This window comes from Heteronotia binoei, chromosome 1 (assembly GCF_032191835.1).
Source record: "Heteronotia binoei isolate CCM8104 ecotype False Entrance Well chromosome 1, APGP_CSIRO_Hbin_v1, whole genome shotgun sequence".
In the NCBI taxonomy this organism is placed as follows: domain Eukaryota; kingdom Metazoa; phylum Chordata; class Lepidosauria; order Squamata; family Gekkonidae; genus Heteronotia; species Heteronotia binoei.
Window position 1 is genome coordinate 3,293,353 of NC_083223.1, and position 25,601 is coordinate 3,318,953.

General features: G+C 47.0%; 1 protein-coding gene across 1 annotated transcript in view; it reads right to left on the reverse strand.

The window, feature by feature from the left end:
* RHAG (Rh associated glycoprotein) overlaps nt 1-25,601 on the reverse strand; it is a 56,601-nt gene that overhangs the window by 8,294 nt on the left and 22,706 nt on the right. Inside the window, exons 4-6 of the mRNA XM_060263308.1 lie at nt 21,951-22,098; nt 13,649-13,812; nt 10,873-11,010 (exon numbers count right to left, since the gene is read on the reverse strand). Of these exons, the coding sequence (XP_060119291.1) occupies nt 10,873-11,010; nt 13,649-13,812; nt 21,951-22,098 (450 nt within the window). The remainder of the gene's footprint in view (nt 1-10,872; nt 11,011-13,648; nt 13,813-21,950; nt 22,099-25,601) is intronic.

The window sequence follows — 25,601 nt, forward strand, 5'->3', positions numbered from 1 at the left end:
GAAAGAAAGAAAGAAAGAAAGAAAGAAAGAAAGAAAGAAAGAAAGAAAGAAAGAAAGAAAGAAAGAAAGAAAGAAAGAAGAAGATATTGGAAGATATTGGATTTATATCCCGCCCTCCACTCCGAAGAGTCTCAGAGCGGCTCACAATCTCCTTTACCTTCCTCCCCCACAACAGACACCCTGTGAGGTGGGTGGGGCTGGAGAGGGCTCTCACAGCAGCTGCCCTTTCAAGGACAACCTCTGCCAGAGCTATGGCTGACCCAAGGCCATGCTAGCAGGTGCAAGTGGAGGAGTGGGGAATCAAACCCGGTTCTCCCAGATAAGAGTCCGCACACTTAACCACACTTAACCACACTTAACCACTACACCAAACCCAAACCAAGAATCCCAGCCAGCAACATCAGATGATCCCAGCCAGCAACAATTCTGCCCAGGGTTGTTTGGTAAAAAAAATAGCTACTGGAATGCCCACTCCCCGCCCCTCCCAGCTGAAAAAAACACACACACCCTTATTTGCTGCCAAGGCCTCCCGGGGACATCTCCCCAAAAGAGCATACTGCAAGGCACATGAAAGCTCTTACCTTGAAGAACACTTCATGGGTCTAAAGTGCCAGTGGGCTCCAGCTTTTCTTTTAAACACTGGGAGGGGGGAGAAGGAAGGAGAGGCAGCCCAGCTCCTCTCTGCACAACACAGAGACAGGGGAAGGAAAGAAGCCAAATAGAGTTCAAGCTTTGCAGCCTGTATCAGTCTTCAAGGCTAGCTTTTCTCTACACAACAGAGAGATGGGGAAAGGAAGGAAGCAGAGAAGAAGTCATGCTTTGCTGGGGGTGGGGCTAGCTTTGCTGGGGGCAGGGCTAGCTTTGCTGGGGGTGGGGCTAGGTTTGGCTTTTCTTGTGACCCGGTAGTGAGGCTTCTGTTGCCCGGTACCGGGTCACGACCCTGCAAATGGGAAACACTGCTCTAGGTCATATTATTGTGCATCAGGACGGGAATATGCTTTTGATGAACTATCTGGAAGGCAATTATTAGAAGCATGTGTTATACAATAGAAGGGAGGGCGGAAATAGATAGACTTGGAAGTTTGTTAAGAATCGTTCAAGGTGCAATTTAAAAGTTTAACATGTTGTAAAGATGTAAGGACATTTGTGTAATATTAAATAGGAAGGATTCTAGGTAATATTAGTTATTAGTTTATCGTTATAATGTAATATAATTAACGTTCTTGAAATTTATTAAACAGAAATCTGCGGGACCGCCTTTCCCCATATATCCCCCAGAGAGCACTGCGTTCAGGGACAAAAAACCTGCTGTCCACCCCTGGACCAAAAGAGGTCAGGTTGCGTCTGACACGAGCCAGGGCCTTCTCGGTGGCAGCACCAGAGTTATGGAATGCTCTCCCAGAGGGCCCTGCAGGACCTTCCTACATTCCGCAGGGCCTGTAAGACCAAATTGTTTTGGCAAGCCTTCGATGTTTAAACTGAGAGAGAGCTGCCACCTGACATCAGCTAGAGTTTCCGGTGACCAACCGTCTGAAAAGCAGAACTGCCAACATAGTAATGGGCATAGCACCGTGGAATAGTTTTAAAATTTTAATTGTATTAATGTTTTATAGATTTTATTGACTTATTGTTTTAAATCATGTAAACAACTGTTGTAAGCCGCCCTGAGTCTGCTTGCGGAGAGGGCGGGATAAAAGTCTAATGTAAATAAATAAATAAATAAATGTAAAATAGGTAGTTGGGGATATACAAATTAAGTTTGTGTTCAGGCATTGAGCTTCAAGAGCAGAGAGGGCGGAGCTTCCTCATAAAAGCCTCTCTAACAGGAGGGAGTTGAACAAAGCAGGAGTCAAGTTGCACCTTTAAGGCCAACCAAGTTTTATTCAGGACGTAAGCTTTCGTGTGCTCTCTAAGCACACTTCATCAGACGAGGGGATCAGGTATTGCGGGCTGAAATACATGCAGCTTATTGTTTAAGAGTGCAAACTGGCTGTGGTCACATGGTGAAACAGTGTGGCTTGGCCATTTGGTCTGGATAGCCATAAAAGGTAATAAAGTTCCCTGCCAATTGGTGTTTTTGCTATCCAGACCAAATGGCCAAGCCACACTGTTTCACCATGTGTCCACAGCCAGTTTGCACTCTTAAACAATAAGCTGCATGTATTTCAGCCCGCAATACCTGATCCCCTCGTCTGATGAAGTGTGGCTTAGAGAGCATACGAAAGCGTACGTTCTGAATAAAACTTGGTTGGTCTTAAAGGTGCCACTTGACTCCTGCTTTGTTTAACTGTTTCAGACCAACACGGCTGCCCATCTGGATCTATCTAACAAAAGGGAGGGCACTCTTGCCCGTCCTGCCAAGTTCTCTCGGCTCCAGCATGAGAGACAACCGTTTGGTTTGCCTTTCTTTCTTTCTTTCTTTCTTTCTTTTCTTTCTTTCTTCTTCTTTCTTTCTTTCTTTCTTTCTTTCTTTCTTTCTTTCTTTCTTTCTTTCTTTCTTTCTTTCTTTCTTTCTTTCTTTCTTTCTTTCCTTCCTTCCTTCCTTCCTTCCTTCCTTCTTTTTTTTCTTTCTTTCTTCCTTTCTTTTTTTCTTTCTTTCTTTCTTTCTTTCTTGTTACCTACGTGAAACTGACTTAAGAACATAAGAACATAAGAGAAGCCATGTTGGATCAGGCCAACAGCCCATCAAGTCCAACACTCTGTGTCACACAGTGGCAAAAAATGTTATATACACACATACACTGTGGCTAATAGCCACTGATGGACCTGTGCTCCATATTTTTATCTAAACCCCTCTTGAAGGTGGCTATACTTGTGGTCGCCACCACCTCCTGTGGCAGTGAATTCCACATGTTAATCACCCTTTGGGTGAAGAAGTACTTCCTTTTATCCGTTTTAAACCTGTCTGCTCAGCAATTTCATCGAATGCCCACGAGTTCTTGTATTGTGAGAAAGGGAGAAAAGTACTTCTTTCTCTACCTTCTCCATCCCATGCATTATCTTGTAAACCTCTATCATGTCACCCCGCAGTCGACGTTTCTCCAAGCTAAAGAGCCCTAAGCGTTTCAACCTTTCTTCATAGGGAAAGTGCTCCAGCCCTTTAATCATTCTAGTTGCCCTTCTCTGCACCTTCTCTAAAGCTTCTTGGAAGAAACTCTTAAAGACTTCTTGGAAGAAACGGGATAATAGATAGTTAATGGAGGAATTTTAATCTGGAAAACATGAAAGTAAACAGATTGATATGATGGCTGTTAGTATGGTGAAAAGGATAAGATGAAATTGGGGAACTGAATGGTCTGAACAGGAAACGGGTGACATAAGATAATAAGATTCAGAATGGGAAATGACTCTTCGTCAAGATATAGTGGATTAATTGTGTGTGGATTAATTGGAGAAAGTTTTCTATTGCATATTGCGGGGGAACGGTATAGTAGATGGATAGAATAATGTGGCAGATAAATTGAATTACCGTCCACCATAGATTTTAATTTAGTAAACTGTTAATATGAAAAAGTCAGTCAGTCAGACAACCATTCCTGCCTATGAAATGAAAGAATAGATTAATAGCTAGGTTGTTAATAGGCTGTTAAGGCAGGGGGCGGTGGCTCAGTGGTAGAGCATCTGCTTGGCATGCAGAAAGTACCAGGTTCAGTTCCCAGCATCTCCAGTTAAAAGAACTGCTAATCTGAGTAAATACTGACTTTGATGGACAAATGATGTGATTCAATATAAGGCAGCTTCACATGTTCTTGGAACTCAGGAGATGTCTGGCCCACTTCTGAGCTGTAATAAACTTAAAATTAAGTTCCAGGTTCTAATAAAACGATTCAACTTTGGTTCAGAATTCTGTATTGTTCAGGTTTCGGCTTACTCGGAAGTGTTCCCTTGCTGGTTGTTAACACCTGCAGAGCAGCTTTGGTTTCATTGAAATTTGACCTTGGAAATGGTTTGTAGAGTCTTTATCTGTCCTCCCTAGTTTCTTTCACAGATGAAATGCAAACTAAAGGTTGTGGTTCTGATTGGCCGTGGGGGTTGCCGTCTGAGCGAGGCATTGTTTGCTAGAAAAGATGGCTTCTCAATGCACAATGATTACTAATCTTCTTATTCTTTCACCTCAGCAGGGGTGGAATTCTAGCAGGAGCGCCTTTGCATATTAGCAGACGTCGATTCAGCAGGAGCTCACAGGGGCACAGCTCCTGAACCTTCTGAGGGTTCCCCCTCTTCCTCTCCACCTACCTGTCTTGTCTGTTGAATAGTAGGTGCAGCTGCATAACAATCCCTGGATAAGCTCCACCACCTATTTTTCTACAAAATGATCCCTGCATATTAGGTTCTTTTTTTGTAAACTCTTGGAGGATTGGCTACATTAGGGGTGTGTGGCCTAATATGCAAAGGAGCTCCCGCTAGAATTCCACCCCTGAAACACCTCAGTATGTCTCCATACAACACCAGTTGAGCACGCAGCGGCCCCATATTCTGTAGGGCCAGTGACATGGATGACTAAAGAATGCCATTCTGGGATGCTTGAGGTTAGCAAGTTTTAAGATTTTAGATAGGCAGAATTTCAGATAGCAACAGTAAGGTTTATTGGTTTGATGTCTATTGCCTGTATCTGAGTGATTCACACTGTGCAACACGTCTAAAGTTAAGAAATTTGATTTATATTTAAGCTGAGTCTCGAGGCACTGACTTGAATCTGGGTACACCTCAGAATGAACCTGGAAGGTGAGAAGCCAAAGCCTTTGAAAGTAAAGATTTCACTGGGTAAAAAGAAGGAGGGAGCGCGTTCTGACTGCCCGACTGCTGGAGTGGCTGTTTTCAGTGCCCGGAATAGGAGGTTTGGGAGAGCTTGTCCATACATGGTGCTAGCAGTGGGATCCCTGAGGCTTTATATCACACTCATTTGGGACCCATGATGAGATTTGTTAGGCAAATTTATTGTTTTGCCAGAGACCCAGGCACAATGCCCACCACCCCTCTTCCCCCCAGAAAAGGCATGGTTAGCTGGCGGACTGTGCAGCTGCCCAGCGACCATAGCCCTGCCTCCCATGCAGCATCTGTGCTTCTAGAAGCACACATGCGGCAAGGTAGGGAGACGTAGCTATGGCAGCTAGATGGCATAACACGCTGTGTACAGCAGAAGCCGCACTGCTGCTGGAGGAGCTCGTATATTCCCCTTGCCAGGGGCGAGGGGTGGGGAGGCTGAAACCAGTGCCCTCCTCCCAGGGCCATGTTCCAGACAGCTGCCTAAGGCTTCCTAATGGACGTGCCAGCCCTGAGAAAGATGAGTCACGTCCCGAAGGCTGGGTTTGCTTTGATGCCTGAGCTCACTCTCTATGATGTGAATCGTTTCCATTCGGCAAGAGAGGAATTACAAACTGAACTGCCTTATTCCTCACATCCTTTCATTGAGGGTGATTTGCCAAGGGCAGCCCTGTTGGATGATAGTAATGCCTCTGCTCTTCAGAAAACAGCTTTATACCTTGAGGAGCCCAGTTTGTGGCATGAGGGGTTATAAAATCCCTCATGCTGCCTGCTCCCCACTTAGACTATTGCAAGCTTAGAGTGCAGATGGACCAGCAACTCATGGAAGTGAATGTACAGTCTGGAATGCAGCCTCCTGCTGCTCAGGGCCGGCTCGCCCAATAGGCAAACTAGGTGCTTGCCTAGTGTGCCGGGAAGGAGGGGATGCCGAATTGGGCTCCCATCCCCGCCCATGACAAATGCCTAGTTTGTCTGCCTGCCTCTCTCCCGTCCACTGCCACCGCGGCACTTTTCCTTTCCTTCCCTCACTTTCTGCCCACCCCACCCCATCACCACCACTGCAGCACCTTCCCTCCCCTTCTCTCACTTTCGGCCCACCCCCAGATCACTGCTGCAACTTCCCTTCCCTTCCCTCCCTTTCTGCCCACACCCTGATCACCACCATGGCACCTTCCCTTCCTTCTCTTTCTGCCTGCTCCCCCCCCCCCCATCGTCAAGGCTCGGCACTACCAGTTTTGATGTGGCCAGTATCTTATCCCTATGCCTGCCGCCTGCTCACAAGTAGCCCTGCACCTTCTGCCTACTTGCGAGTGACCTCACACCTACTCGGGAGTAGGTGGCAGGCACGGGGCTACTCATGAGTAGGCAGCAGGCCCAGTAACTTAGAGCGCGGGCAGAGCTGTGCTGCCTAGGGCACCAGAAGGGCTAGGGCTGGTCCTGCTGCTGTTGTTAGCATTGATATAGAAGACTGACAGGCCCCAGCAGCCAATTTGATTGGCATTGATCCAGTACAGCAGTTGTGCACTTCAGTAACTCAGTTGTTGGGACAAAATAAGCAGCAAATGAGTTTAACGCAAAACCAGTTTGTTCGGAACCAAGGAGACAGATGGTCCAGAATGAAATTTTCTGAGTTTTCATACCTGTAAGAAAGGACATTACTTCATTTTTTTTTTTTTTGCTCTTTTTGAAGCAGCAGTCAGGGATTATCATTTGATGGCTGGTGAATACACAGGAGCTCTAAGTCAGCAGAAGCCAGCAAGCAGGAAGATGAATTGCAGGCTGGTCAGGATTCACAGCCAACAGCTGGTGCAGAGCAACCCAGAGTCTCCAGCTCTGAGTCAACAGGTGAAACTAAGTTGATCACTCCCAGCCCTCCAGTATCGCCCACATCCTTTGAGTGCTGCAGAAAGAGGCTATGAGCAAAACTGCAAGAGAGATGTCCGAGTGCTCGCCTCCTGGCCCAATGCCAACTGTTTGGGTAGCAAAATTACTCTCAAGCATCTGTCTGCAAAATTTACCCTTAGGCACATACCTGTAAAAACCAGCCAAGGGAGGCTGGTAGATATGGAAGCAATAAGTTATCCTACTGCTAACTCTGTGATCACAGCCTTTGATTCTGCCTTGCTTGTGTGACCCTTGATCTGGCTTCTGATCAGGGCTTTTTTTTTGTAGCAAGAACTCTTTTGCATATTAGGCCACACACCCCTGATTTAGCCAATCCTCCACAAGCCTACAGTAGGCCCTGTACCAAGAGCCTTGTAAGCTCTTGGAGGATTGGCTACATCGGGGGTGGAGCCTAATATGCAAAGAAGTTCCTGCTACATAAAAAGCCCTGCTTCTGACTACATATCCTTCAAAACCTCACCGGTTGAATTATCACTCACACACAAAAAGTGTAGATAGATACGAAAGCTTACATTCTGAATAAAACTTAGTTGGTCTTAAAGGTGCACTTGTCTACTGCTTTGTTCTACACAAACATTTAGTGCACAGTTTATAATAAGTCCATACAGCAAAATAATAGAACGAACACCCACACGACACTCCCGCAGACTGTTTTCTAAAGTCACGTCTCAAGGGCACTGCCTTCAGCCACTTCTTGCAGTTCAGAATCTGGGTGGAGACAGGGGCGTCGTTCTGCACACCTTCTCACAAAGAGATCAAAAGACAGTATTTCCTGGATTTCCCACGGTTTCGTTGGTTTTACCCTTCGTCAGCCTTCCCTCAATGCTGTTTTAACTGCAGCCACAGTACAAAGAATTCAATCACGGATCAACGCGCATATGCAGCAAAATAATAGAACGAACACCCACACACGCCCCCAGGCTGTTTTCAAAAGTCACATCTCAGGGGCACTGCCTTCAGCCACTTCTTGCAGTTCAAAATCTGGGTGGAGACAGGGGCATTGTTCTGCATACCTTCTCACAAAGAGATCAAAAGACCATATTTCCTGGATTTCCCACGGTTTCGTTGGTTTTACCCTTCGTCAGCCTTCCCTCAATGCTGTTTTAACTGCAGCCACAGTACAAAGAATTCAATCACGCGCACATGCTCAAGTCTCTGCTACCGGCTCTCTCTTTGTGAGAAGTTGTGCAGAGCACAACAAAATGTTTGTTTACACACTTTTTGTGTGCAAGTGATAATTCAATCGGTGTTGTGCTTAACACACTTAATATTGTGCTTAATACACTGGTACCTGTGCTATTGTACTGCTTCTGACTACGGCTTTCCGCTCTGCTATCCTCCTTAGGAGTAACACTTGGACTCCTTGACAATGCCTCTTGGACAACCCCTGGGTAATAGCTTGCTTGGCTCTGAACTCTTGGGTTGGACTCCCAACTTGGTTTCTCTCGCCTGCACTTTGGCTGCCCCCCAGGAACCCATCCTTGGGTCTTCATGACCCATGACAAAGCCACGTCAAATATCAATTGAAGCATGGCCTGAGGAAGGTTTGGATATTCTTGATCACCAGTACAGAGAGTTAATAAGTGTCCTGCAAGATTTGGCCCTGGTGTTTACCCAACAGGCCTGGGAAAACTACATTAATGGTTCATAGCGGTCGTTTTGTAGAAAAATAGGTGGTGGAGTTCATTAGTATTAGCATATGCTGCCCCCCCACCCACCAGCCAAAAGCAACCCGATACGAGAAAGGAGAACCCTGGGCGGGTGAGGTCTGCTTCGGCTGGCTAGAGATCCAGACAGCCCAAGCAGGCCCCGCTCGCCTGGGGTTCTCCTGGGCCGTCCCTCCCCCCAGTCAAAAGGCCAGCAAGCCACCTGCCACCCAAAATCACATAAGCAGCGGAGAAAGGGTGGTGTGGGCTTCTCCAGGGGTTCATGAGGGCTGCTGGGGGTGTGGCAAAGCCCCTGGTGGCTGGCTGGCTGCCTGCTCTCCTAATCCAGGGATTGTTATGCAGCTGCACCTCCCATTCAATGGACACGGTAGGTGGGAAGGAGGAGAAGGAACCCTCAGAATAGGGTTGCCAAGTCCAATTCAAGAAATATCTGGGGACTTTGAGGGTGGAGCCAGGAGACTTTGGGGGTGGGGCCAGGATTAGGGGTGAAGCCAAGATCAAGGCTATGACAAGCATAATTGAACTCCAAAGGGAGTTCTGGCCATCATGTTTAAAGGGACAGCACACCTTTTAAAATACCTTCCTTCCATAGAAAATAATGAAGGATAGGGGCACCTTCTTTTGAGGCTCATAGAATTGGACCCCCTGGTCCAATATTTTTGAAACTTGGGGGATATTTTGGGAAGAGGCACTAGATACTATACTGAAAATATGGTGCCTCTACCCCAAAAAAACAGCCCCCCCCCCAGAGCCCCAGATACCCACAGATCAATTCTCCATGATTTTCTATGGGAATAAATCTCCATAGGGAATAATAGAGTTCCCATCAGACATTTCCTTCCCCTCCCCCTGCTTTCTGATGACCCTGAAGCGGGGGGAGGGTCTCCAAACCGGGGGATCCCCTGCCCCCACCTGGAGATTGGCAACCCTAAGCAGGAGTTATTGAGCCTTGCACACGTGGGCGGAGCAGTAATCTCGTGGTTATTGCAAAAAAGAAACTGTGAGGGTGATCCACCATTTGTGTGTAGACCTTAGGAAGCTGAACAAGCTTTGTAAGACCAACCACCAGTATCCTTCACTTAATATGGAGAAGGTCCATATTAACCCTAACCCAACAGAAACTGATGTGCATATTAGGCCACAAGCTCTTGGAGGATTGGCTATATCAGTGGGGTGTGGTCTAATATGCAAAGAAGCTCCTGCTAGATTTCCACCCCTGAGGCCACACCCCCTGCCATCACTGTTGTTTCACACCAGTGTTTTTTGTTGTTGTTGAAAAAGCCCAGCAGGAACTCATTTGCATGTTAGGGTTTCGCACTGGGAAGTTGCAGCAGCAGGCACAGGCTGCACACATGCTTAGAGGAGTGTTCACACTGCTCCTGCGTGGTGCACCCATGGCATGTCCTGGCCATTCAGGCAGCCAGAAATGTGCCACAGAAGAAAAGCAAAGGGTTTTTCACCAGGAAATACCCAGTGGCTATTAAATGTGGGGTTGTAGCACAAGCTAGGTGTGCATGTGTGAACATACCTCTTTAATCCGGGGTGGGGAGATGGCTACAGTGGGCCAAAAGTCCCATCTGATCACATCATTTAACTAAACAAGCTAAAGAAAACATCTTTTACATGCTTTATGGTCAGGGCCGGCCCTAGGCTGTCTGGAAACCCTGACCTGAATAGCCCAGGCAAGTCCCATCTTGTCGGATCTCGGAAGTTAAGCAGGGTTGACTCGGGTAAGAACTTGGATGGGAGACCTCTTCAGAATACCAGAGCTGTGAGGCAGGGGCAGGCTTTATTCAGCCACCTCTCTGAATTATCTTCCATGACCCCAATAGGGGTCAGTCATGAGAGGTCACCATGAATTCCAGGTGCATACACTTACTCATAAAAAAAAGAATACAAGAGGAGAGTCCTTGCAATAGAGTAGCCAGGGAAAAAGCTTATGAGCCTACCATTTCTTTTTAGATGAGCATGTCAACCAACCACATCAGTGCTTTTATGTGACAGGAAGCCTCCAAGCTGAGGAGGTGGTGGCAGCTACAAGCACAGTCAGCTTCAAAAGGGGATTGGATAAACCAATGGGCAGAGGTCTATCAGTGGCTATTAGCCACAGCCTATTGTTGGAACTCTTTGTCTGGGGCAGTGATGCTCTGTATTCTTGGTGCTTGGGGGGCACAGTGGGAGGGTTTCTAGTGTCCTGGCCCCACTGATGGACCTCCTGATGGTGCCTTTTTTTTGGCCTTTGTGTGACACAGAATGTTGGACTGGATGGGCCATTGGCCTGATCCAACATGGCTTCTCTTATGCTCTTATGTCTGGGGCAGTGATACTCTGTATTCTTGGCGCTTTGAGGGGGGAACAGTGAGAGGGCTTCTAGTGTCCTGGCCCCACTGGTGGACCTCCTGATGGCACCTGGCTTTTTTGGCCACTGTGTGACACAGAGTGTTGGACTGGATGGGCCACTGGCCTGATCCAACATGGCTTCTCTTACGTTCTTAGGTTCATTTAGATTACCATTTCTCGAGACAAAAAAACTCACAGATAAGAATCTGAATCCAAGGACGGAGATGATTCCAGCAATGCTGCCGATCAACATAGCCCCGAAGGGCTGGATTTCCAGATCTGCACAAGAGCCGATGGCGACTCCTCCTGCCAAGGTAGCATTTTGAATGTGCACCTGGATGGAGAGGAAATATATTGAGAGAATCATAGAGTTGGAAGGGACCTCCAGGCTCATCTAGTCCAACGCAGGAAATAGATGATGATGATAGATAGATGGATGGATGGATGGATGGATGGATGGATGGATGGATGGATGGATGGATAGATAGATAGATAGATAGATAGATAGATAGATAGATAGATAGATAGATAGATGGATGGATGGATGGATGGATGGATGGATGGATGGATGGATGGATGGATGGATGGATGGATGGATGGATGGATGGATGGATGGATGGATGGATGGATGGATGGATAGATAGATAGATAGATAGATAGATAGATAGATAGATAGATAGATAGATAGATAGATAGATAGATAGATAGATAGATAGATAGATAGATAGATAGATAGATAGATAGATAGATAGATGGATAGATGGATGGATGGATGGATGGATGGATGGATGGATGGATGGATGGATGGATGGATGGATAGATAGATAGATAGATAGATAGATAGATAGATAGATAGATAGATAGATAGAGAGAGAGAGAGAGAGAGAGAGAGAGAGAGAGAGAGAGAGAGAGAGAGAGAGAGAGAGATAGATAGATAGATAGATAGATAGATAGATAGATAGATAGATAGATAGATAGATAGATAGATAGATAGATAGATAGATAGATAGATAGATATTGGATTTATATCCCACCCTCCACTCTGAATCTCAGAGTCTCAGAGTGACTCACAGGGCGTTTTCCCACAGAACTTACCTCAGAGCGATGTCCCTCTTCACCGTGCAGCGTCTGCGCGGATTTCCCACCAACTGCTCCGCATTACCAGGAAGTGCCGCACCTTTTGTGTCGCAGATGTAAACTGCTAAAAAGCAGTTTACATTAGCGACGCAAAAGCCGCAGCTCTTCCTGGTTATGCGCAGCAGTTGGTGTGCCATAGGATGGCCAGGTCCCCCCAGCCTCAATAAGGGGATGGGGGACCGTAGGGTTGCCAGCTCCAGGTTGGGGAAACTCCTGGAGATTTGGGGATGGGGCCTGGGGAGGAGGGAGACCTCAGTGGGGTGCAATGCCACAGAGACTATCCCTTTTCTCCAGGGAAACCAATCTGTGTAATCTGGAGATGAGCTGTGATTCTGGAGGGGTCCTCAGACCCCACCTGGAGACAAGCATCCCCAGTATCCTTTAAGACCAACCAAGTTTTATTCCGAATGTCAGCTTTCGTGTGCTAGAAGCAGACTTCATCAGACGAAAGTATGGGATGGCCAGCAGTCCTAAATACAGAGAAAGTGGGCAGTGAGTTAGTATGCAGAGTCAAGGAAATGTTTTTTAACAGATTAAAAGAGTCACAAATTGAGGTCTGGTGTTAGTTTATGTTAACTGGGCTGAAAAAACAACAACGAAGGGTAATGTAATTTGGAATAGCAGACTGATGTCCATGCACTAAACCCATTAAGTATCCTGGGTGTGAAGTGCAACAAATGAGAGTCTGTTGTAATGTTAGCTCTGGGTTAAAATGAGGGCATCGGTTTCCCAGAGGTGTTACATGTTTAAATCAAACCTCTGAGAAACCGATGCCCTCATTTTAACCCAGAGCGAATATTACAACCGACTCTCATTTGTTGCAATCCACACACAGGATAATTAATGCGTTTAGTGCATGGACGTCAATCTGCTATTCCAACTTAATTGTTGTCGTTTCAGCCCAGTTAACATAAACTAACAAACCCCAGACCCCAACTTGTGATTCTTTTAATCTGCTAGCAAACATTTCCATGTTTTTGCATACTAATTCACTGCCCACTTTCTCTATATTTAGGACTGCTTGCCATTCCATACTTTTGCCTGAAGAATTGTGCTTCTAGCACACGAAAGCTTACATTCCGAATGAAACTTTGTTGGTTTTAAAGGTACAACAAGACTCTTGCTTTAGATATAAGGGTATCCCTTACGAACAGAGACAGTGCCGATGTGGTAGAGAACTTGACTCTATATGACACAGACTCCCCATTACTTTCCCAGCAACCGACGGCACCTGATCAAACCTCTCCTCTTAACCCCCAACTTGGTGACAAGCAAATGGATAGGATTTTTATTGGCTGACAAACGTCCCTCAATTACTGAACAGGTTGCAGAATTTCTGGCCCTAGCAGTGAATGAGAAAGAAATTAGAAATGGAGACAGATAGGGCAGGGGTGGCCAACGGTGGCTCTCCAGATGTTTTTTTTTTGCCTACAACTCCCATCAGCCCCAGCCAGTATGGCCAATGGCTGGGGCTGATGGGAGTTGTAGGCAAAAAACATCTGGAGAGCTACCGTTGGCCACCCCTGAGATAGGGGAATACCTCGCTTCACTTTTCTTAGTTAAGTTTTGTTTGTAACCTTGTATTCCCATGCTGGTTGTACTTGCAAATTACTGTGGTTTGCATATCCCATTTGAAGTTCCTTTGGATCTTGTTTTTCTGTCACGCTAATAAAGGTTACATCTATGACTCTTGCTTTGTCCTATAGATTTACAGGGCCGTTCTTACACCGAGCTACTCCGATCTGAGTTCACCGATTGCAACGGGGCTTCGCCTGGACTAACTCCGACAAGGACTGAACCAGGAAGGGCTTGCCAGAGTTCCAGAAGACGCTTACCATGTCTAGTTTGCCCCTCTTTTCGACCAGGCTCGAGAGGGCGAAAGCGGTGAGCGTGCACGCCGCCAGAGAGAAGTACGTGTTGATGATAGCTGTTTGCTGGTATGCTAGTCCTGTAGCTGCCGAATTAAAACTGGGCCAAAAGAGCCAAAGAAACAGGGTACCTGTATAAAGACCAAAAAGCACAACCTGTTATGGATTCCCCTTAGTGCAGGAGAGGCCAAACTGTGGCTCGGGAGCTTTTTTGTAAAATAATAATAATAATAATAATAATAATAATAATAATAATAATAATAATAATAATAATAATAATAATAATAATAATAATAATAATAATAATAATCTTTATTTTTAACATACACCAAACCAATATGACAATACATGAAAACAAAGACAAATGCACATTTGCAACAGAGAAGATACAGACAAGGGATGACATGCATTAGAAAAAGAGCAGGTCCCGATAATAAGCCTTCTTAGGAACCGCATTTTGCCGAGTCAAATATGAAGCCTCCACCACCCTGTCGGCCAGTTGGAGAAGGCATTTGTCCCTTTAAATCACTTCTCCAAGCCAGGCCAGCCAGCAGCTTGGAGGATGCATTTAAAGTTGCTTCTTTCCACCTCTCCCTCCCTTCCCTCCCCCATCTATTTGCCTTCCTTCCTCCCTCCCTCCCTCCCTCCCTCCCTCCCTCCCTTCCTTCCTTCCCTCCTTCCTCCCTCCCTCCCTCCCTCCCTTCCTTCCTCCCTCCTTTCCTTCCTTCCTTCCTTCCTTCCTTCCTTCCTTCCTTCCTTCCTTCCTTCCTTCCTTCCTTCCTTCCTCCCTCCCTCCCTCCCTCCCTTCCTTCCTTCCTTCCTTCCTCCCTCCCTTCCTGTCTTGCGGCTCTCAAACATCTGATGTCTATTCTATGTGGCACTTACGTTAAGCAACTTTGGCCACCTCTGCTCTAGGGTCTGCTTTTTTAAGGACAGGGATTTTCGTGGTGGAAGGTGACGTCAGGTCATAGATGACATGTTGCAGCAACATGGCCGGCCTTTGCCTAGCAACCCTGAGCTTTCATCTAAAGACTAGCCAGAGCTGACCGTGCTTAGTTCCTGAGACCTCAGGCTTTAGATCAGAAGTTGGGCAGACCTCAGAAGCTAAGCAGCGTCAGCCCTGGATAACGTCGGGACGGGAGATCTTTGGATGGGAGGTTTCAGTGGTGGGAAGTGACATCGAACCAGAGCTGGCTTGCGGCCACCCCGTTTTCATGGCATGAGATGTTCAGAGGTGGTTTGCCGTTGCCTGTTTCTGTGTCGCAACCAGGACTTCCTTGGGGATCTCCCATCCAAGGTCTAACCAGGGCCAACCCTGCTTGGCTTCCAAGATGCGACGAGATCAGGCACGCTTGAGCTATCCGAGGCAGGGCAGAGCTGCAGAAGTGGTTGGCCATTGCCCGCCTCTGCATGGAGAGCCACTTCCTTGGTGGTCTTCTATCCAGGGCTTCTTTTTGAGCAGGAACGCACAGGAACACAGTTCCGGCTGGCTTGGCATCAGGGTGTGTGTGGCCTGATGTGCAAATGAGTTCCTGCTGGGCTTTTTCCACCCAAACCCCCTATTTTAGACAATGGTGACAGCCAGGGGTGTGGCCTAATATGCAAACGAGTTCTTGCTGGGCTTTTTCAACCAAAAAAGCTCTGCTTCTATCCAAGTACTAATGGGGGCTGATCCTACTTAGCATTTGAGATCTGATGATCAGGTAGGGTTGCCAATCCCCAGGTGGGGGCAGGGGATCCCCCGATTTGGAGGCCCTCCCCCCGCTTTAGGGTCATCAGAAAATGATGGGGGGGGGAAATGTCTGCTGGGCACTCCATTATTTCCTAATGAGACCAATTCTCATAGGGTAAAATGGAGAATTGATCCACGGGTATCTAGAGTTCTGAAAGGTATTTTTTTTGAAGTAGAGGCACCACATTTGATGCATAGCATCCGACCTCTCTCCTCAAAACACCCTAAAATTTTCAAAAAGTTTGGACCAGGGGATCCAATTCTATGAGCCCCCCAAAAAAGGTGCCCCTATCCTTCATTATTTCCAAATGGAAGGCATTTAAAAGGAGTGCAGTCCTTTTAAATGTGATGGGCAGAACTCCCTTTGGAGTTCCATCATGCTTGCCACACCCTTGCTCCTGGCCCCACCCCCAATGTCTCCTGGCTCCACCCCCAAAGTCCCCAGATATTTCTCGAATTGGACCTGGCAACCTTATGATCACGCAAAGTCAACCAACTCAGGAAACAGAAGTTGTAGCTGCTACTACAGCTGGGCAAAACAGAAAAAGCGGCATTCATTGTTTCACATGCTTTGAAATATGCCACTAGTTGTTGTTGTTTCAGGGAAGAAGAAGAAGAAGAAGATATTGGATTTATATCCCGCCCTCCACTCCGAAGAGTCTCAGAGCGGCTCACAATCTCCTTTACCTTCCTCCCCCACAACAGACACCCTGTGAGGTAGATGAAGATATTGGATTTATATCCCGCCCTCCACTCCGAAGAGTCTCAGAGCGGCTCACAATCTCCTTTACCTTCCTCCCCCACAACAGACACCCTGTGAGGTAGATGAAGATATTGGATTTATATCCCGCCCTCCACTCCGAAGAGTCTCAGAGGGGCTCACAATCTCCTTTACCTTCCTCCCCCACAACAGACACCCTGTGAGGTAGATGAAGATATTGGATTTATATCCCGCCCTCCACTCCGAAGAGTCTCAGAGCGGCTCACAATCTCCTTTCCCTTCCTCCCCCACAACAGACACCCTGTAAGGTAGATGAAGATATTGGATTTATATCCCGCCCTCCACTCCGAAGAGTCTCAGAGCGGCTCACAATCCCCTTTCCCTTCCTCCCCCACAACAGACACCCTGTGAGGTAGATGAAGATATTGGATTTATATCCCGCCCTCTACTCCAAAGAGTCTCAGAGCGGCTCACAATCTCCTTTACCTTCCTCCCCCACAACAGACACCCTGTGAGGTAGATGAAGATATTGGATTTATATCCCGCCCTCCACTCCGAAGAGTCTCAGAGCGGCTCACAATCTCCTTTACCTTCCTCCCCCACAACAGACACCCTGTGAGGTAGATGAAGATATTGGATTTATATCCCGCCCTCCACTCCGAAGAGTCTCAGAGCGGCTCACAATCTCCTTTACCTTCCTCCCCCACAACAGACACCCTGTGAGGTAGACGAAGATATTGGATTTATATCCCGCCATCCACTCCGAAGAGTCTCAGAGCGGCTCACAATCTCCTTTACCTTCCTCCCCCACAACAGACACCCTGTGAGGTAGATGAAGATATTGGATTTATATCCCGCCCTCCACTCCGAAGAGTCTCAGAGCGGCTCACAATCTCCTTTACCTTCCTCCCCCACAACAGACACCCTGTGAGGTAGATGAAGATATTGGATTTATATCCCGCCCTCCACTCCAAAGAGTCTCAGAGCGGCTCACAATCTCCTTTACCTTCCTCCCCCACAATAGACACCCTGTGAGGTAGAAGAAGATATTGGATTTATATCCCGCCCTCCACTCCGAAGAGTCTCAGAGCGGCTCACAATCTCCTTTACCTTCCTCCCCCACAACAAACACCCTGTGAGGTGGGTGGGGCTGAGAGGGCTCTCACAGCAGCTGCCCTTTCAAGGACAACCTCTGCCAGAGCTCTGGCTGACCCAAGGCCATTCCAGCAGGTGCAAGTGGAGGAGTGGGGAATCAAACCTGGTTCTCCCAGATAAGAGTCCGCACACTTAACCACTACACCAAACCGGCTCTCCATTCATGGTTCTTTCATGGCTGCCTCTAACCCAGGGGAGGACAAACTGCAGCTCGGGAGACACATGTGGCTCTTTTACCCGTATTGTGTTGCTCTTGAAGCCCCCACCACCCCATCAGCTGGCTTGGAGAAGGCATTTCTCTCTTTAAATCACTTCTCCAAGCCAAGCCAGCCGGAAGCTGGGAGATTGCATGTAAAGTTAAAGTCACTCTCTTTCCACCTCTCCCTCCCTCCTCCCCTTCCCATCTATCTATCTATCTATCTATCTATCTATCTATCTATCTATCTATCTATCTATCTATCTATCTATCTATCTATCTATCATCATCTCTCTCTCTCTCTATCTATCCATCCATCCATCCATCCATCTATCTAATCTTCCTTCCATTCTTCCTCCCTTCCTCCCTCCCTTCCTTCCTGATTGCTCTCAAACATCTGACTATTATATCTTGCGTCTCTCAAACAACTGACGCTTATTCTATGTGGCTGTTACGTTAAGCAAGTTTGGCCACACCTGCTCTAACCATTACACTGTGCTGGTTCTTTAATACCAGCAGGAGTTGTTGTTGTTGTTAGATTCAATGGGGCAGCCGTGTCGATCTGGAACAGCAGAACAAAGTCTGAGTCCAGCGGCATCTTTAAGACCAACAAAGTTTTATGCAAGGCGTCAAGTTTTGTGTATGCCCACTTCATCAGATGCAGTGAAACAGAATTCCCTCAACCTTAACATATAGGAAGAGAGAGGGTGTGGTGGGGGGGTGGGTTAGTTGCCAGGAAGGACCAACTCTTACCTGTCCATACATATATGTCGAGGGTGTGTATGGACTGGTAATTTCCAATTTTGTTTCTGTCTCTGTCTTGACTCCCATTGCTCTTCCTGGCAACTAACCCCCCCTTCTATATGTAATCGTTGAGGAAAATCTGCTTCGCTGTATCTGACAAAATGTGCCTGAACATGAAAACTTATACCTTGAATAAAGCTTTGTAGGTCTTAATAGGGCTGCCAAGCCCCCAGTCTGGGTGGGGATTCCCCCACCCGGGAGGTTCCCAACCCACCAGCCCATATTGGGTTGGCAGAGTGGGGGAAGCTCCCCCTGCATTGCCAGAGCGATGACATCACCCGGAAGTGATGTCATCGTGCCGGTGACTTTGCGCAGTGGCCACTCTAGGCATTTCCAGGGAAACTCTGTGGTTTTCCCGGATGCTCTAGCCATTTGGAAGGGAAAGCTCTGTGGTACAAGAGTGAAAGTTCCCCGCTGGAGAACGCTGGGGACTTGGCAAGCCTAGGTCTTAAAGGTGCCGCTACTCAAACCTTGTTGTTGTTATCCAAACCACTTCCTTACTGTTTCTGCACACCTTAGAATTCCTGCATGCCACCGGACCACCTCTGCCGCTTCATTGGCGAGCGGGAAGCTGAAATAACTGTCGCTACAAATATAAAAACTGGGTGGGCAGTTGTAAACTTTTACAAGCTCTTTTAAGCGTTAACAGCTACACATGATTCACTTTTTATCTTCGATAGGTTGCCAGCACATGAAAGAGGGATGAATCAGACACTGGCTTAGGAAGGGCTCTCACACGGAAGACATAAAAATCACGTCTCGGTACGTTAAAACAAATGCCGCAGTGAGCTCACAAAGCCTCGCTTTTCCTTGGGGTTGGGCAGGGAAGGGAGAGGGAGTTTTGCCCTTTCCCCTCCATTCAGTTTTGCCTTTTAAAAGTGGGATCTTCATCGTCAACTTCCAAGTTAGGCCTCGGAGATCTCCTAGAATTACAACTGATCTCCATATGTCAGAAATCAGATCCCCTTAGGGCTACCAAGTTCCCAAACCGGGGGGGGGGGGGTCCTCCCCCAATGTCACTGACCACTCTAGGATCTTCCGGGAAAACTCTATGGTTTCCCCAGATGCTCTATCAATTTGGGAGGGAAAACTCTATGGTACCTATTAAGAACATAAGAGAAGCCATGTTGGGTCAGGCCAATGGCCTATCCAGCGTATATATATATACACTGTGGCTAATAGCCACTGATGGACCTCTGCTCCATATTTTTATCCAATCCCTTCTTGAAGCTGGCTATGCTTGTAGCTGCCGCCACCTCCTGTGGCAGTGAATTCCACATGTTAATCACCCTTTGGGTGAAGAAGGACTTCCTTTTATCCATTTTAACCTGACTGCTCAGCAATTTCATCGAGTGCCCACGGGTTCTTGTATTGTGAGAAAGGGAGAAAAGTACTTCTTTCTCTGCTTTCTCCATCCCACGCATAATGTTGTAAACCTCTATAATGTCACCCCGCAGTCAACGTTTCTCCAAGCTAAAAAGCCCCAAGCATTTTAACCTTTCTTCATAGGGAAAGTGTTCCAACCCTTTAATCATTCTAGTTGCCCTTTTTTGCACTTTTTCCAATGCTATAATATCCTTTTTGAGGTGCAGTGACCAGAATTGCAGACAGTATTCCAAATGAGACCGCACCATCAATTTATACAGGGGCATTATGATATTGGCTGATTTGTTTTCAGTTCCCTTCCTAATAATTCCTAATAATTTTTTATTGCAATTGCACACTATCTTGACATTTTCAGTGAGTTATCTACCACGACACCAAGATCTCTCTCTTGGTCAGTCTCTGCCAGTTCTCACCCCATCAACTTGTATTTGTAGCTGGGATTCTTGGCCCCAATGTGCATTACTTTGCACTTGGCCACACTGAACCTCATCTGCCACGTTGACGCCCACTCACCCAGTCTCAACAGATCCCTTTGGAGTGCCTCACAATCCTCTCTGGTTCTCACCACCCTGAACAATTTAGTGTCATCCGCAAACTTGGCCACTTCACTGCTCACTCCCAACTCTAAATCATTTATGAACAAGTTAAAGAGCATGGGACCCAGTACCGACCCCTGCGGCACCCCACTGCTTACTGTCCTCCACTGCGAAGACTGCCCATTTATACTCACTCTCTGCTTCCTATTACTCAGCCAGTTTTTGATCCACAAGAGGACCTGTCCTTTTACTCCATGACTCTTGAGCTTACTAAGGAGCCTTTGATGAGGAACTTTATCAAAAGCTTTCTGGAAGTCAAGGTAAACAACATCTATCGGGTCCCTTTATTGTCCCCCGCCAGAGGCTGCAGGGGACTTGGCAATCCTAGTTCCCCTGGAGAAAAGAGCTGCTTTGGAGGGGGCACTCTATGGGTTTATATCCTCCCCTCCCCCAAACTGCCCTCCCGCAGCCTCTAACTAGAGTTGCCAGCCTCCAGGTGTGACCTGGAGATCTCCCACCTTTACAACTGATCTCCAGCTGGCAGAGATCAGCTCCCCCGGAAAAAATGCAAAGAAACCCACACAGGTTCCAATGTAAGATTAAACCGGAATAGCAATAACTCACTGGGAATTATTTAACTCTTACACTCAAAATGTATACATCCTAATAAGTTTTATACAAAACAACCAATAAAGCACACCATTCATACAATGTAGCCTTTCTCTTTGCCTTGCCTAGCCCTTTAACGAAGTCCAGGTTCTCATATCATCAGGAAATAATTCGAAAAAATATTCCTCTGGGCTGCACCCCTCCAAAGTGTTATGCTGTTGAACCCTTGAAGATCCCGTCATTGTTAAAGACTTCCAAAGTATCCAGAAGAGTGAATATGGGACCGCCCTCTGTTTTCAAGACCCCCGTGGTGCAGAGTGTTAAAGCTGCACTACTGCAGTCCTAAACTCTGCTCACAACCTGAGTTTGATCCCCAGCGGAAGCTGCGTTCAGGTAGCCAGCTCGAGGTTGACTCAGAATTCCGTCCTTCCAAGGTCAGTAAAATGAGTCCCCAGCTTATTGGGGGGGGGGGGAGTGTAGATCACTGGGGAAGGCAATGGCAAACCACGCCGTAAAAAGTCTGCCGTGAAAACGTTGTGAAAGCAACGTCACCCCAGAGTTGGAAACGACTGGTGCTTGCACAGGGGACCTTTCCCTTTCCTCTGTTTCCAGGAACAGAAACTATGCATCTACTGCCTTGATCTGAACCTGAAGATTTATGTACTGTGGCTCCATGAAGCATCTTTAAAGAGAGACCAGGCTGAAGACGGATCAAAACTGGCAAAGTCCTAGGAGGGTGGTCCCATATTCTCTCTTCTGTTCAAATCCCCACTCTTCCATGGAAGCCCACTGGGTGACCTTGGGTCAGTCACACACACCCCCTAATCTACCTCACAGGGTTGTTGTGAAGATAAAACAGAGGAGGGGAGAATGACGGGAGCCGCTTTGAGTCCCTGTAAGGGAGAATGGCGGGATATAAATAAATGTTCTCTAGATGGCACAGATCAGCTCCCTTTGAGGTGAGGGGGAGTGAATGTGTTTACTTGGGTGGGTGGGAAGACAGCAGGGGGTGGGGCCTAATATGGAAATGACTTCCTGCTGAGCCTTTTCTACAACGGGCCTTGTTGCTAGTAAATAAATAAAAAGAACGTCGGATGTCAAAATAGACCCAGACCAAACCTCTTCCTTACCGATCATAGCAAACATGTCTGAATTGTAGCTGGAACCTTTGTTTTCATGCCCCTTCTTCAGACCTGGGCGGTACAGGAGGAAGGACACAGCCAAACCGAAGTAGGCTCCAAAAGCGTGGATGGTCATGGATGCCCCCGTGTCAGCCGCCTGCAACGCAACACAATTCACGTCATGAACTGGACAGTCAGTTGGGACCTTCTGCGCAGAACGCACAAGGTTGGAGGTTGCTCACTTTATGACAATCCAAGAGCAAACTGAGCTAAGGATTGATCCCAGTAGGCAGCCGTGTTGGTCTGAAGCAATAGAACAAATGAGTAGACAAGCGCACCTTTAAGAGCAACTAAGTTTTATTCAGAATGTAAGCTTTCGTGTGCTCTTAAGCAGACTTCATCGGACAAAATCGGAATGGAAGCAGCAATTCTTAATATAAGTGGGCAGTGCAGAATCATGGAAACGTTTTTAGCAGATTAAAAGAATCACAAATAGGGATCTGTGTTTGTTAGTGTTAGGACAAAGCAGGGCTGAAAAAACACTGGAGGGTGATAAATAGCCGCCTGCTGTCGTAGGTGCGAAGTGCCATAGATCTAGGTAACATTCTGGCTTTGTTAGTTTAAATAGAGGGCATGGTTTCTCAAGAGATTATAACATACATTATAGAAAAAAAGGATGACATTAAAATACAGTGGAGGATGGGTTGGTATATGCAATAAGACATAGCCAAGGATTAAAGAACAACTAAGGATTTAAAAGTTTGCAAACCAAAAACAGCTATATAGTATTGTATGGGTCTCTCAGGCTGGTAACAGACGGCCGGTTTGGGACAGCTTGCAGCCGCCACAAACAAAGCCAGCCTGAAGAAGAGTGCCCCGGAGCTTCCAGGTGGCGCTGCAGGAAGGGGCGGGCCTTGGCGGCTGGGGAGCGGCTGGAATGCTCTCACGTCCTGCTCGCGGCTCCCCGGGTGCTCTCCCGGTGCCTCCCGGCTTTCCAGACACCTCAGAGGCACTGCAGCAAAAAGGTACCACTTTGAAAGTGGTACCTTTTCGAGCCGGGTCCCAGCCAGCCTGGGACGGGGACGGTAGGCAGATGTGTACGTGTGGACGTGCTTTTTTGATCTGCCTGCCTCCCGTTCCCTGGACAGCTTTAAACGCCCGTCTGTTCTCACCCTCAATGGCATTTTCTTCCAAAATCACATTTATGGCACAGCAGCCATCTTTCCTTTGAGGACATCTACTGTTCTCTGCTTCTCTGGTCCCCAGCCACACATACAGACTTCTTTCAGAATTGGTCATGGTCACAGACCTCATTTGGGGCAGAAGCTCACAGGAGCAGTGCTCCGGAAATTTCATTGTGCTTTTTCTTTCTTACCTTCCCCTCCCCCAATACTAGCTTCTGGGCTCCATTGTTCAAACCCCCTGTGAGAATTTTGCTGAACTCAAAGATTTGACAAACTTTCTAATATTTTCCCCCCACAACAAATGGGGAAATAACCAAAACATATCAAGAAGAAGATTGAAATCTTCCTCATGCCACTGTGGCCACAGAGGAGAAAGTAGTAATTTTAAAAAGTATGATGGGATGCAATGTTCCCTCTAAGCCGCAGAGTCTTGTGAGCAAAAATTCTACTTTGTGAGCCTCTGGCATTAAAGCTGTGAGCTACAGCATAAATTAGTGTGCTCTGGGGTCATCCTTCCTGAGCTAAGACAAAAATGGGTGAGCTGGAGGCTAAAAACCTGTGAGCTACCTCATGCTAACTCAGTTTAGAGGGAGCACTGAATGGGAGTAAGGTTTCCTTATGACAATTCTAATTCAAGAAGCATTTTCAGGTAGATGCTGAGCTGATATAATTGAGTGCACCTTCTGGTGATGCCAGGGATATATGTGGCATAAGCAAATGAGTTGTGCTAATAATCTCCGGCACCTCCTTTTCTATGAAATGACCCCTGCATATGGGGTGGTGAATCTGTAGTGTCGGGGTCCAGCCTTATCTATGTGTATCCCCTGGCTTGTTTACACAAGTTTACATGTGTAGGACTAAGAACATAAGAACATAAGAGAAGCCATGTTGGATCAGGTCAGTGGCCCATCCAGTCCAACCCTTTGTGTCACACAGTGGCCAAAAAATACCAGGCGCCATCAAGAGGTCCATCAGTGGGACCAGGACACCAGAAGCCCTCACCCTGTTGCCATTCCTAAGCACCAACAACACAGAGCATCACTTGCTCCAGACAGAGAGTTCCAACAATACGCTGTGGATAAGAGTCACTTGTAGGAAGCAACCACACAAGACACGTGTCCAGGAACAATTGCTTAGCTTGCGAGCCAGCTCTCTTTATTTTATAGCGTTCAGTTCTTATGTTTCATCACAGAAGTCATAAGACCTTCCCACGAGACATGCAAAGCATTTACCGGAATTCACCCTAGTACATTTCTCAAGAAAAAACTTGTCTCTACGTGACGGACGTGAGAACATCTCTGTTTCCCCACATTTCGAAAGTCCCAGCTGGGCTTTGTCTGGGTAGCTAAACTCGTGATCTTCCCACTCGTCTAGTGGTTACTGGGTCAAAAAGTCATGTAACTGTTCTATGTCAAGATATCAAGTCCCTGCTGCATGATGGGTAAGTGCTATGTGTCACTGGGTCAAGGGACCATGTACCTGTTGTATGATACTACAGTCACTGATGGATTTCTGCTCCATATGTTAATCCAATCCCCTCTTGAAGCTGTCTATGCTTGTAGCCGCCACCACCTCCTGTGGAAGTGAATTCCACATGTTAATCACCCTTTGGGGGAAAAAGTACTTCCTTTTATCCGTTCTAACCCAACTGCTCAGCAATTTCATTGAGTGCCCACGAGTTCGTGTATTGTGAGAAAGGGAGAAAAGTACTTCTTTCTCTACCTTCTCTATCCCAGGCATAATCTTGTGAACCTCTATCATGTCACCCCGCAGTCGACATTTCTCCAAGCTAAAGAGCTCCAAGTGTTTTAACCTTTCTTCATAGGGAAAGTGTTCCAACCCTTTAATCTTTGTATGTGCAATCCTAAACTGAGTGGCACTCTTCTAAATCCACTAAAATGAAAGGGTATAGCTCTGTCTAGGATTTCTCTAGTGTTGCCAGCCTCCAGGTGGCGCTAGAAAGCTCCTGAGATTTCAAATGATCTCCAGGTGACAGAGATGAGATCTCCTGGAGAAAATACTTGCTTTTCCAGGAGGGCTGTAGTGTATGGCATTGTAATCCACAGAGGTCCCTCATCTTCCTAAACCCCACCCTCCCCAGCCAGTGGTTAAGAGTGGCGGATTCTAATCTGGAGAACCGAGTTTGATTCCTCACGCCTCCACATGCAGCTGGGTGACCTTGGGCCAGTTGCAAGTTCTCTCGGCGCTGTACTCTCAAGAGCAGTTCTCTGGGAGCTCTTTCAGCTCCATCTACCTCACAGGGAGAGAAAGAGAAGATTGTAAGCTGCTATTGTGTTCAGTTTTGGGCACCACATTTTAAGAAGGATATAGACAAGCTGGAACAGGTGCAGAGGAAAGCAACGAAGATGGTGAGGGGTCTGGAGACCAAGTCCTACGAGGAAAGGTTGAAGGAGCTGGGGATGTTTAGCCTGGAGAGGAGGTGGCTGAGAGGTGATAGGATCACCATCTTCAAATA